The sequence below is a fragment of the Aquila chrysaetos genome, chromosome 4 (genome assembly GCF_900496995.4).
Source record: "Aquila chrysaetos chrysaetos chromosome 4, bAquChr1.4, whole genome shotgun sequence".
NCBI classification, from domain to species: Eukaryota; Metazoa; Chordata; class Aves; order Accipitriformes; family Accipitridae; genus Aquila; species Aquila chrysaetos.
Window position 1 is genome coordinate 73780154 of NC_044007.1, and position 14346 is coordinate 73794499.

General features: G+C 40.6%; 1 protein-coding gene across 10 annotated transcripts in view; it reads right to left on the reverse strand.

Moving 5' to 3' along the window:
* The window catches only part of FHOD3 (formin homology 2 domain containing 3), a 397395-nt gene that overhangs the window by 356521 nt on the left and 26528 nt on the right, over positions 1-14346 (reverse strand). For all 10 annotated transcript variants that reach the window (XM_030011913.2, XM_030011904.2, XM_030011902.2 and 7 more), the window contains exon 2: positions 4821-4927. In XM_030011913.2, coding sequence (XP_029867773.1) covers positions 4821-4927 — 107 coding nt within the window. The remainder of the gene's footprint in view (positions 1-4820; positions 4928-14346) is intronic.

Below are 14346 nucleotides of genomic sequence, written 5' to 3' on the forward strand. Positions count from 1 at the left end.
CTTGCTGTTGGAACTGAGAAACATTTGTCTTGATGTTGTTTCCATAAACATGGAAAGAAAGCTGTCATAAGTTGAGAGAGTTTTCCAACAGTGAACTAATACAAATACACTCTGTTCAAACTAATACAAAATCAACATAGAATCTGCTAGTTGGCAGTACAGCTTCAAGAAATGAGCCACATCATTTTTATTAGACAAAAACCAGGTTAACCTTATAATGCATCCCCAACTTCCTCACATAAAAAAGTGACGAAAAGTTTTCATTCTCACAATTGTGTTAATCAAAGTCTAAGCGGTTAAAAAATACAGTACATAAGCAGGAAAAGAATATTAAAGATCCCTGCCAGACTCCATTGCCTTCGACAGATTCCGAATCAAGCTCAGAATGAACAGCAGCATCAACAGGGAAAAGGTCTGGCATCTAACTTAAATGGGACTCACCTAGCCAAAATGGCTTGGGACAGGGTGTCTAGAAGGAACGCAAAAACATTAGCACTGAAGTGATTTGTCAGAAGTACTTTAAAACAATCTTTCTGCTGAACAGAAGTCTTGAAAATGTATTCCCTGAGGAAATCTCCACTACAGAGTGCTGTCTGAAGAAACTTTTGTGTTCTGTGATTTAGGACTGCGTTACCTTATGGGCTACCATTAGGGCCTGTTAAGACATGCCCATAAAAAGAACCTGGGGAATTATATGGTAATTTAAATACATAAATTTCTTGACAATTCTTGCTCGCTCTATAAAATCTCAAGTAAACAAAGGAAAAGAGCATTACCTGTCACAGGCACCTTAACAAAACAGCCAGCCCACCTAAACTACCTCCACATTACCTCCTTACACAATTAAGCATCCACAAAGTAACTTGTGTTGAGAGCAAGGGGGGGGGGGGGGGGTAAACAAACAAACAAAAAACCCCAACAACAACAAGCAAACAAACCATGAATACATGCCAGACTTGAAAAGAAAGGCAGTTTTCCTACATGCTCTTACTGATCTGTTTCCTGGTTGTGACACCTTCTGCAGGGCCAGCCTCACTGCCTGGCCAACTGTTCATGCTGACTGTCCCCCCAAAAAAACTCCATCTAAAAACAATCTCTCCTGAATCCCAGAGCTATTCCCAAAGGTACAAATGGCAGCAGCAAGAGTTGTGGACACAGGAAGAGAGTCCCATCCCTGTCCGTGTTTTGCTCAGTTAGCTCTACAGGCTAAGAGGGCACATGTGTTGGGTTTTCTTCTTCTTCCCTAAACAGAAGTTTAGATTCTGCTGGAGCGGACAGCAACTACCAAAAGCCTCTTTTCATTATATTCAGTAACGGAAGAGGATTCATTTGAAATTGTGTATTAGTGCATGTGTTTCTTATACCTGTTATTTACAGATACACATCATAAACCTCCAGCCTAACTGCCACCATCCCCTTCTTTCTTCTTGAAGAAAAATCCCTCTCATTTTTCACTATACTCATCCAATCCTTCCAAGAAGAAACAGATACTTGCAGCCTCTCACACCAATAAAAATTTGTAACATTGTGTCTCCTGCATGGTTTGTTTATTTATTTATAATCCTTTCAGCAGTGTATTTAAAAATAAAAATCTTCATAGTTTTGCCTGGGCAAACAGGAACATTTGGCAAAAAGATGCTGAACACAGCCAGATTGCAGGACATTCTGGTCACTTTTAATAGGCGTTTCCACAGTCGAGGATCTAAAATTTTGAAAATGCCATGAATATCCAGCTACTAAATCCTTCATTCAGAGTTCAGCAAGCTTCAGTGACCCTGATGAGCACAACAGCCTCAGCATGGCAAAAAGGCAGGTCCTGAGGAAGCTTAATCTCAGAAAATTAAAAGCTTTGAAGATTAAGAGCAGGACCTTGAAATGACCCAGAGAGAAAGAGAGAGACTAAGTGGTTTCTGCGGCCAGTCCCTCCCAGACAGCGGGCTGCTGCTGAGCTCCCAACGTCTGCAGCCAGCAGCTCCAGCTCGGGAGCACGTCACCTCAGCACCTTGGTCTCTGCAGGGGCAAAAGATCACAGCTGCAAGGCCAAAAAATGGAGTTTAGTTTGCTAGAAACCTGGGATGGAGAGAGACATTACTGACTGCATTTGCTACCCTATGTCTAGAATGTTCCTTTTTTCTGGATAACATGACACAAGTTGCATTTACCCTGAAGTGACAATGTTACTAAGTCATAGGGGGAAGCTATTGCACAGATTTCTTAAGTTCTGGTTGTTCTTGTTCATCATCTTCCCATTCTCTCACAAAATATGGACAAAAATGGAATACAGAAATCCAGGTGAATCCTCACCAGTACCGAAGACACCAAGCTCATTGCACTTCACTGGCTAAATTCCTGCTCCACACCCTAGGATGCCCCTTACCTTTTTCACAGCACCATAACCAATGATTTGCTTTCAGCTCGCAGTTCTCAAAAATGTCAGATCCTTTCCTGCCAAGCTACTTTCTTCATTTTCTGCCTGACCCATACCTGATTTACTCCCCAACACCCCCCTCATTCTTCCTTCTCTCCATTCTCACCACTTCAGCCTCTTCAGCTACCACCGCCTACATAATTTATCGTGAAGGTGAGAAAGCAGGGTCTGAAGGAGGACCGTAGTAGGAAGACATCAAAGAAAGACGGGTCACAACAGCTACAATGGCAGCATCTAACACAGCCTGTCCTGGTGTTGCACCCAAGGCAGGCGGCCAAAATGTGAAAACACAGCACTTCTTATCGGCCCACAATTACCAGAGGGGCAACTTCAGAGAACAGGGCAAAGACCAGTGAAGGTGAGACACAACAGTTGTTCTCTTTCGTTTCACAAAACTCATTTCAAAATATAATTGCAATAATAATTTGTAGCCCAAGCTTTTGTGATGCACCTTAGTACACCCAGTTTCATACCCCCCTATTCATCTTTGCAGAGGAATGAAGGACTTCCCAGCAGACTTCACATTACCTGGCAGGACAAGCCATTGGAAGAAGCAATTACTTTACTCAACTGACAACAGATTGCGCAATTAAGAGGAGGCCTGCACACGCATGCAAAGTACATAAAAACATAACCTGATCTTTGAGCTCAGAACAACACAGTAGACATGAAATTCCAAGCAGCACAGTTAGTTCCACATATTTTGCACTGAGGATTTTTTTTCCGCTATGACAGGCACCACAGAGAAAATTAGAATCCCGTTTCAGGAACAATTCGTATCATTGATTTTATGTGCCCAAAGGAAGCAGAAGTTAAAACAAGGTGGAAGGTAGCTTGCCATTTCAAGTGCAAAATCTGGCAAGAAAAATAGCAACTGATCCCTGGCTTGCCAAATTGCGTGGCAATACTATTGTGGGGTATCAAAAGCAATGAAGTGAAAATTACTAGAATTATCATGCAGACATCAATGGAAGGGAAAGAAAGCATGACTTGACAAACTCACACATACTACTACAAAAAACTATCAAAAGAGAAGATTTTTCCTTCATCTTACTTGCTTTCAACTAATAAAAAAGTTAGCTGGAAATACGAACTTGGTGTTCTTTGCAACAATTTTTATCACCTCTGCATAAAACTGAACACTAGATCAACTGCTACACTCAATACTCCTAATGCATAGGAAAGGAGGCTCAGTTTAGCTGTATTGGCTACTCTGTCTATTGAGGAACTCTAACTAATTTAATTTCCAACAGAACGGTTTCTTTATTTTCCAATAGTAAAAACATGCCCAAAAATTGGTATGTATGAAGACATACACAAATGCACACATATTTAAAATTCTTCTCCACGTAAAATAATCTTCAGAGGCACAGTTTAAATTTGTAAGAAATATTCATCAATCAAAGGCAAGACAGCTGTCACAAAAAGTAGAGAAACCAGTATCAGCAAAAGGGCTGCATCTCTTAGTGTTAACAAGCCCTGACCAATTCAGAATGCAGTTAATTTCCTTCTGGCACAGCTATGTTACTCACATGCATGAAGCCCATGCCAAAACGCACCCATAAAATTAATTACAACTATCCAGTCCGATATAGCAAGCAGCAAGGCAAAAATAGCTCTAGTCTGTCAGTTCATTTTATATCTAAATCAAGACAATCACCTAAAAGGCCTAGAAAAAAAAAAATCTTCTAAAAAGCAAATTTTATATGTGCATTCACACAGACACACATTGATGCTAACTTTTGTTTTCACTCTCAGTTCTCATCAGAGATGGTTTATGGAAAGCTGTGACACAGCAATCCGTGTGTGCCCTCAATAATAAACAAAAAAAAAGGCAAGAGAAGAGAATGTTCAAACAACAACAACAAAACACACACACACACACACACACCAGGCTGGCTAAATCAATATTCCAGGAGTAAAAAAGAAATCAGTACAGGTCTTTTTCTCCAAGAATATAAAAGGAGGACTTAAATCTCAAGGCGCAAAGAAATTAAGTTTATAACTTCAGGAGCACCACCCCAATATAATCTTCTACACTGACTACTGTGGTATAAGAAATAGCTCAGAGTTCTCAGAACAAACCACCCGCATTTATCAAGTTCAAAAGAACTATAAAAATTTATTAACTAGTCAACACATTCATCTTGATAGATTTCTTCCAGTATGCCGTCTTCTTTTAGAGAAACCATAAGAGTGAATGTAGATAGAGACGTCATAAAATTCTTAATCACAGAAAGGGCGAGACATATGTGCATACAGAAGAAAGAATTCTATTTTTTCTGTTCCTATGCTGACCTGAACGTACCAAGTTAACCACATATACTCCCGAAACCTCAATGCTTCTGGAAAAATATGCCTATTTATCTAAATTTAGTAAACATTTACTTACCCAGCATCCTCCTGGAAGCCTTCCAATTCATCTCTTTGTTCTGCTAAGGTGGATTCGAGATCCAGATAGGTACCATTGTGAGACAATTGCAGGGTGCAGTCATCAAGCTGTAGAACAAAATTCAGATCATTAGATTACAGCAGTCATTCTCTCTAACATACCTCTAACATCACCTTCACATTTTCTGGGTCCTCAGACAAGATCTCCCTAAAACAAACCATATGTCGGGCGTGGATAAGAAAATGGGTGCTGTTTGGCAATTTATGCAGTCCCAAATCCACATTCACTAGACCATGCTCGGTAACAACAATATCAATGCAACTAACAAACACAGAGAAATTTATTTATTTGAACATGTAGAAGGAGATTAAAGGGTTTTATCACAGTGCCTTTAGAATCCTATAAGGAAAGAGAAGTTAATTCAAATGTATATCTAGGATATGACCGACTGTTCTCTGTTCTTACAGTACATTTAAGTAGAGTTTCTGGGCCTCTGGATGGAGGTGGAAGGAAGAAGCGGCTGTTTCGTGAGCTACTGAACATCCCCTACGAGGAAGGATACAGCCAAGGGACAGCGCAAGGTGTGGCGGCCAAGAGTTGGGGTCCTGCAGCGAGGGGCACTGCAGTCAACCAAGACCCAGATTTTCTGGCGTTCTCGTTTACAGGGCCAGGCACTAACCAGCCTCAGTGGTTGCAGGGAAGACTTTCCCAGGCACCAGGAGGGAGGACTGAACACCCCAACGAACTTTCTACAAGGGTACCGAGGTAACCAAGGACCAGACCTGAAAGCAGGAACCCGCCTGCAGTGATGCTGAAGAGGGAAAGAGCAATTAATAAACCCTCTTTATTTCCATCCTGTCTTCCCTCATCTTCAAGTTTCCCATTAACTGTTCCAGTTGTTGTTAAAAAAAAGCCAGATTTGATCAAAGTTAGAAAATTAGTTTCCTGGTTTTTTTACAGGGAGCTTGTCACAGCAGAAAGTCTAGGAAGATCCACCCCAAAACTGTGGCTGACTCATTGCACAGGAATACAAAATAATTACTGGATCAAGAGGGGTAACTGAAGATGCCCAAGGGAAGAGCTAGAAAGTAACACGAGCTCCTCTCTCACCATGAGATAACCCAGTGTCAAGTCACAAGAAATGAGGAAAAAAGCCTTCCCAGGGCAGGGAAACAAGAAAACACCTACCAAAGGACAGGTGAAAGTACAGGGTTGTCCTGCCTCACCACTAGAAAGGTAAGTGACCATCTGCTCGGAGAACCCAGCCCAGAAGCAGAGAAACTGCCGTCACTGAGCCCAGCTGGACAGGCTGCTCTGGACCTTCACGTGTCAACACCACACTGGGAGTCCCTTTTGTAACTGGTTCCAAGTTCACAAATATTGTAAGCTCCAGACGTGTTGTGCTACTAGATACAAAATCCAGTCTGATAGCCAAGCAGTCCCAAACAGAAGATGTTTCATTCCTCTGGATCTGGCAAAACAACTGACAGGTCCTTTACATGCCTCCATCTACCAAAAGGCAACTGTGACAACAGCGGCGTAAATGTAAATGGTGGTACAAATGTAAATGCAAAGGCCACTTTGGGAAAAGGAGAATATTTAACACCATACTTCATACCGATCTTCTGCCACAGGCAGCAGCCAATGACTCTTTGAAGGGTCTGAAACAGCTAGTGACTCAAGGAAAGGAAATTGCAACCCTTTATCACACACATGGATTTTTCTTTCTGCTCTTTTTAACACTAGGAAAGAAAACCAATGAGAATCCATCTTTGATGAATTACCTCTTTTAACTTTCCATCAAAGTTATGGTTCAGGAAAGCATGATAAGCACCCACACTTCTTATCTGGCAGTCAGCACCAAAACTTAGTCACCCAGTTTCCTATCACTGATTTATATACGCAACAAAAGAATACAAATAGTCTTTGATTATTCTGGATCAGCTGTGTTGGAAATACTGCAGAAGAGCTCATTTATAATTAGCAAGTGATAGAGCATGACTTCTGGGTTAGTCCTCACCACTATGCTTTGCACTGTTTGCAATCCAAAAGGAAAGTTCAACCTCTAGAGAAAGGGAAAGAGTGGAGGGGGGAGGTCAAGTTGTATTTCAAACCTGTTCCACTTTTTTTTTTTCCTCCTTTTTTTACCCCTGGGGAATGAGCAAGTCATCAAATAAGGTGACTAAGTTTTTACTCTGGCTCCTGAGGATTAAAGAAACCAAAGCACCTCCAAGCGCAGCCCTCTGATATTAAGAATAACAGCAGCATTACTACTCTGTGTCTTTCCAGTTACAAAGGATATCATTAACCTATGCTAATTCAGAATACACTCTTGAGAAGAAACACTAAATACTACTCTGGGAAACTTTTTCCCAGTAGCCCAGGGTATCTAATGAAATGCTAATTTACTCAAAGTAATGCCAAAAGGCAAACTACTAATTAGATAAATGTTCTGCTGTCACTATGGAGATTAGGAGATTTGCCCACAATTTCCAATTGTGCTGCATAATTGGGGAAAAGGAACAGTGCTTTACTAGTATCTTATGACTTTAGTGTATAAAAAGCATGATGAGAACAGGAAGTACTTCATGTACAAAATAAAGAATAGTACATTCTACCTATGTTCATCTCATCTCCATAGTTTCAGCTGAACATAGTATCCATTCAGGCTTTAAAGCACTGTACATCATACGCTGTATTCATTAATAGGAATTAGGGTAATGGGAGAAACGGCAATATCTTTTATTTCCATTACTTAACACTGAGTCTTGCCAAAAAGATTTTTTTCTTCTTTTGCAGGTGTACACACAGAGATGGAAAGGAGCAAAACAACACTTTCAAAAGGAGCATAAGAAGACAATGAACTCTAAAATCCTCCTTATATAGGATCACTTTGCTACTTTTCCTTCAAGCTTCACTTGCACATGTTATTTTACAGGCAGAATACAAAAAGAGAAGCCACCTTATGAATTATTTTTAATTAGTAAATTGCCTGCCTTTTTCAACACAAAGAATGGCTGATGTTCACTCCTTAGTGCTTATTAGTAACAATTCAGGATGTTGGTCCCTCCCCTCTGCTCAATGTTAATCCCATGTTTATCTGCTACACATCACTTCTCCTGCTTCTGGAGACTCTCACAAATGGCCCCATTTAGTTCATTAATGACATGCTCTTCCCATTGATCATAATTCATATTAAAATCCTTATTAACAACCATCTTCTCTTAGGACAATCAAGAGGCAGAATCTATAAAGACAGTCTTTCAAAGAACATTTAACTAAGCTGTTTTCCATAATCATGAACGAGACTGCTATTCAAATTTTTAGAAATTAATTCCATTTATTTCACTTAGTTCTTCACAATTCTGTTTAACTCTTCAGTATTCCTTACTGGTCCAAAAATTCAGATCTGCATTTTATTATTAACTGCGCAACTCATTTATACTATTGCCACAAGGTCTGATTCTTCTTTTCCTAAGCTTACAAACCCATTTGTTCCAAAATCTCTCTTGCCAGTCCCTTCAAATCATTTATCATTTTTTGTATCACACTTTCCTGTATCACCCAAAAGATTGATATAAATCATTTAAATGCAACTAATCCTTTAGGCTTTACAGCAATTTTCCATACTTTCCTATAGTCATATTAAAAGAATACTACAGGTATCATGGAATCATGAACAAAAAGACACACAGTCAGAAGGGACAAATGTAATGCTACTTCTTTGAGTCAAACACAGGGTTACTCCATTTTCAGTCTTCTGCAAGATTTCAAGTTTTTTGACTTTAGCTTAAGCATCAAATGATATCATAAGCCTCCGTAAAGCTATTAAAAAAACCCTATGTATGCATTTTGATTACATTCTCATCTTCTCAAATTAACAGTTTCTTGAGAAACTATCCAGAGCATACTTTTGAATCCCTATGGATATTCCCAAATTCTCTTGTCTCTATAAAGAGTGGATCTACCTAGGAGTACTCTCTTTCACAGGAGTGAAGGAACAAAAGCAAAGGTATTTGCAACAGTCATCAAGTGTTTTAGCCAGAATCACCAGCTGTGGACAGGCAGAGCTATCAGCAGCCACCCCCCCACTGGGTTTACATGAAGGAAGCAAGGAGAATAAGACTGTCTTTATGCAAGTCTTCCTCACTAAAAATTTAACTGAAGGGCTAATTATCATCTTCAGTTTCGCACTGAAACCTCATTGAAATATTAAGATATGTACTCTGTCATGATAAGATAGGTACCAAGAAGTAGGTGCTTAGGTGCTGATTCACTGATCTATAGCTGTCTAGTTTGGACAAGAGGAGAACCTGGAAAAGGCATCTTAAGCAGCGCTGACCTCACTAGCTCTTCATTGATTTTCCATAACTGACCAGAAACACAAGAACAGTGAGAGAACCAGATGTTTCTATAAGACAGCCTGAAACGCAAGTAGAGCTACTAAATTAAACCAGTTTTTCTGTAATAAATGTTCCAAAACAGGAACCAAGAGATGTTTGAACTTTCTCAGATCATAGCTGGTATCTGACCCGCACTGTCCAACCGCTCTATAGTCCCTATGCTGCAACCATAACAGGCACAAACGGAAAACCAGTAAAGTGTCATGCGCACACACACAGACCTAAACACCACCATCCCAACAGTTTCATACATGTGTATATATGTATGGGTATATACATGCATATACATTTTAGGTATTTTTCCTTGCGGTTTTCAAAAAAGTAACAATTGCCTGAATTTGAGGGTCAGATCCCTGAACCAAAAGTTGAGCCCTCGGAAGGGAAGGAACAGCTTTGCCTGAGAAGCTAGAGCCAAAAAAGTGCAGATAAACACCAGAACTTCAGGACAGCATCATCCACTGTCTGTAACCATGAGGTACTTTTCTCTCCTGCAGATTCCTGCTTCATTCACTTCCCAAATATCTTCAGGAAACCAGACGGGTCACACACACCATCGTGCAGGCATTCGCAGAGCAGAACCACACTGTGCTTTCAATAAGGCAAGGCATGAAGAATTAAGAAGTATGTGATCATATCACTAATGACTGAATCATAATGTATGTGTCCAAAGCCGGGGGGGGGGCAGAAATCGAGGTTACATTCACAGTTTTTGTGTACGACAGATGTTTGTCTTAGGTGTTGGAATCATCTCCACGTAAGTATTTAAGAATAGGTTTTCTAAAAGTGAAACAGAATGATAGTTTCAGCACAAGAAATTTTACTGATGTCCTTGTGAGTCATCACCACAGTTAGAAACTCTTTAAATAACCCTGAAATAGAATTTTCCACAGAAAAATGGAAATGTAAGAAAATGTAAGGGAAACATAAGAAAAATGAGCAGCAAACAAATAAAAAGACCATAAGATTACAAGTAATATTTATACTGTTGTAAGTTTATACTTACACTGTGGTAAGTCTCACTCTGAGAAGTTGAGTACAATTCGTTATGCAAAAGCAAACAAACATCCGATTAAAAGGTTAAAATATCAGAACATTTAAAAGCAGAGCTTCCTACTCCCTCATCCTGTGCCATTTAACCCATTACAGAGTGAACCCATACCACGCAAGAAGGGCGTCCTGGCTTTGATTCTAACTAGGAACAGGCACAGCAAGGTCAGAACTGCAAAGCTTGGGCTTTCCCCTGCCTCGGGGGTCATCCCCACCTCGCCAGCACCCGGAGAGCCCTCAGCGGCAACATGCCTGTCTGCCACGTGAATACACGCAGGCTGGGGAAAGTTAAGGCAACCAAATCAAGAATACAGGGCAGAAGCTCAGCTTGTCATCACTTTTCACAGGTAACCAAATTCAGCCAGTAGAGGCTAGCCCCTCAACCTGGGGGGCCAAAATAATTTGCACTACAAGGCTACCAAGCTTAAGAGAACTCAAAATAGTTAAACAGTTTGATAATAGTACACCTGTGATTATGTTATTCTCGTTTCAAGCACTGACCCACAGAAAGAGGTAACACCCATTTCTCTTCATAAAGAAGCCTTGTTGCTGCACAACAGGAAAGCTTGTCATTTCTCTCAATTTCAGAGGTGAAGCTCATCACCAAAAGGAGCAAGGAACCGCAGGGGAAAAACAAACAAACAAACAAACAAAAAACCAAACAGCAGCAGGAAAAGGTGATGATCAGCCAGCTACCCGATGCCAATAAATGACCACTGCCACTTTCAGAAATGAGTTGGGGAAAAAAAAAAAAAAAAATCTGAGTTAAGTCATTGTTTTCATCTACTGCCTTTAGCTTCTTGCAGTCCAAGAGAAACACCTAAAACCAGAGGGTGGAGGGTGCAAGGAGAGAACGAAACATCTGCTTCCACACACACAACCCACACATCCACCCCGAGACCGAGCACTGCCACCTGCTCCTCCTCGCACACGCCTGCGAGCGCTCCACACGCACACCAGTCTTCTCACTCAAGAAACCCAGTGGGTAAATAATTCAACGCAAAGGCAACACATGCCTCACCATGCCAACAAACTCCTGCAAGTCTGTTTTCTCTTCCTCCAGAAGGCTTTGCTAGATTAGCACACGTCCAAAGTGGACTTTCCTTTGGCTTGGTTTAACTTCTCTGTCGCAAGGCAGCAGTAGGTTGGCAGAGGTTAAGGGGGGGAAAAACGCCAGAGGCACCCTCCTGCCTTTTCAAAAAGCAGAGCCACAAGCTTCTCCTCTTCCCTGTTTGTTCAAAGACCACAGAACTGTATTTTTCAACAAACAATCACAGAGAAATGCTCCTTCCTCAGCCCCAACCCCCTGCCCTGAGAATCCATTCAGAGCAACGTATTTTGGACAAGTCTCTGCTAAATGCCAAGAAAGTGTTAACAAGTCAGCAGCCAGTGTGTGCAAAGATAGAGCAAAACATCCTCATGATTTTACCTTCCCTTTAAATAAAGGTAGGCACCATTCAAAAATTCTGTTCCGATAGTGATCAAGGATCACATTCATAGGATGAAGAGCTCTACATTATGAGATAGGAGGATACGCTCGTTTACTGGTGTTACTACAAATCACCAGAACCACTTGACTTTGTAGCCACCAGCTGGAATTATAACTGACTCTCACCAGATTTCCAGTAATTCTAGATGGAGCTACTGGACAAGATTATTTTGCTCATTTGGTTTTCCAAAACTACAGGGAAAAGGAATGAGAGAGAGAGAGAGATTAGAGTAATCCAGTATCAAGCTGCAGAAGTAAAAATCCCTCTTCAATTCTGGCTTCTGGCACAGACTTGGAAAATCCTTATCTTACTCAAGTGTCTTAGCTCATGTTTCATTTAAACATTATTGGATGGTAATTGTTCTCATTAGTGTTGGCATGCTCCTTACTCACCTACAGGATGCTTTGCAGAGTACGGTTGATAAAAAGCAAAGTTCCTTTATGCTCAGTTTTTCCTTTCTAAATCCAAAGCCTTGTTTTGCTTTACACATTACAAGCCTGACACATTTGCACACTCCAGCTACACAGTTTTTAAACACGCTCCCTGCTGGTTCAGCTGTTTCTAGTGCAACTGCGATCCTGTTACCAAGGCCAACAAATGCCAGTTTTCCCTCTGCGTTGCCATCTTCTTCCCTTCTTTATTAAAACCAATTCTACTCAGGAAAAAGACAAAAGAAACCACAAAAAACCAACAAACCAGCTCTGCCTGCTTACCAGCCCAAACATATTCATATTTCTAAGCAAACTGCACAAACTGATTTGTGCAAATAAATATTTAATAGTTTTCCATCCAAGGCCAAGTTTCAAACCGAGAATGACCATGCTATTATATTCAGAAGGCCTCATATTTTAATGCTTTTGAAATTTTCTGAGTTACAGATCAGCAGATGCAAGTTTCCTGAACTGGCGCACCACTGGCCCTTTAAAATGTAACAGGATTGCCATCACTGTTAGTTTTCACAGAGTAACGAAAAATGGGGATGGTCTAATTGCACCCCACAGACCACAGCCAACCCACCAGAACAGTTATCTGGCTTCAGAGCCATCACCAACTGCCCCCTCAGCAAGTCTCTCCCTTCTCATATGAGTAGGTGCTACGTGGTCTGTGTCATGGTTATACACGTTCCAGTCATCATCATTTTGGGCACCACAATGGAGAAAGAGCAAAGCACCTAGCCCAGGAGTGAAGCCACATGACCCATCTCAGGTAAAAAGCTTGACATTAATGAGATGAAAAGAAAGCAAGTAATCTGTAAGACAAATATCAGTGCCCAAAATTAACAGTGTACTCTAAAAACTGCTCTCAGCTTGAAGTATGACAGCAACCCAACATACAATCACTGCATCTTGATCTAAAAGTGCCTATGCTCCAAGTAGCTCCATTGCAATTGCTTAAAACAAAACTATACTCCTTCTCCCCATGCTTTTTTTTCTTTTTAAATATAGTTTTGTAACTCAACGTATTAAAAATTCTTTAAAAATTGCAATAAAACCAATACTTTTATGAGGTCAGAGTTTTAAAAGTAAGGTCAAGCACATGCTCTATATGGAAGACCATTTATGGAGAAGGCATTTGTGCCACCTTCAGTCATCCATGCTCAGAAAAGTCAGCAAGGTTTCTGAACTTTAGCAAACTCGCTCTTCCATGCTCATTTAGAGGCCGAAGGGGAAAAAAAAAAACCCCAAAAAACCAAAAACACACAAAAAACCCCAAACAAACTGTTTTGCTAGATGTGTGACTTAACACTGTAAGAAGTAATTTAGCAGGTACAACAGTATTCCCCAATTCTGCAGCTCTTCAGGAGTGATCAGCATAGCTTGTGGGAGTAGTTATTAATGCTAATGCACCTCTGGTTTATTTTTAGCACAGTAATTGCTATTGTCAAACTAATTCACAAACTTCGTACGCTTTGCGGATCTTATGTGCTATTGTATTGATAGAGCCGTGCCTACACACAAAGTATAGTCCAAAGGCTTGCGCAGTTGGGCATAGGGCCATCAGAGCACAATTACTTTAAAAGGAACTGCTACTCTGATATGAAAATGCTGGTATTTGAATGTAGCCTGCACTCCTAGTCTCAAACAGCAGCTTTTATCTCTGGCCTGGTAGACGCCACAAAATACTCCTGGGGTCAGGTAATACAGTGCATGAAGTGAAACATTAATGCCACATTAGATCCTCAAGAGCCACTGGAACAATGCACTGCCAATAAAAATATTCTGCTGAAATAACAAAGACACTGAAAACAAACACAGAAAGCTGTTATATTAATATTATGGGTTTGACTTAAGAATAACAGAAGGAAGTTCAGAGTTCAAAATTCTGAAACTGCTATTTTGGGGGGCTCTGAAATACAGGCAACACACCACAGAGAAAACATAACGTGTAGATGCCTACCTGTTGCTATTCTTAGACAATTATGTCACTGACTTGCAGACCTTTTATTTCACAATTCTCTTTAACACAGTGCTCCACAGGGAGCAATTTAGAGTTTACTAGAGTATCTGTGTCCAAATATGACACCGTGGCTTCCAAGAGCAGCCACACAGGCATTGTTAGAAAGTGCATGAGTGCTCAAAATGTCAA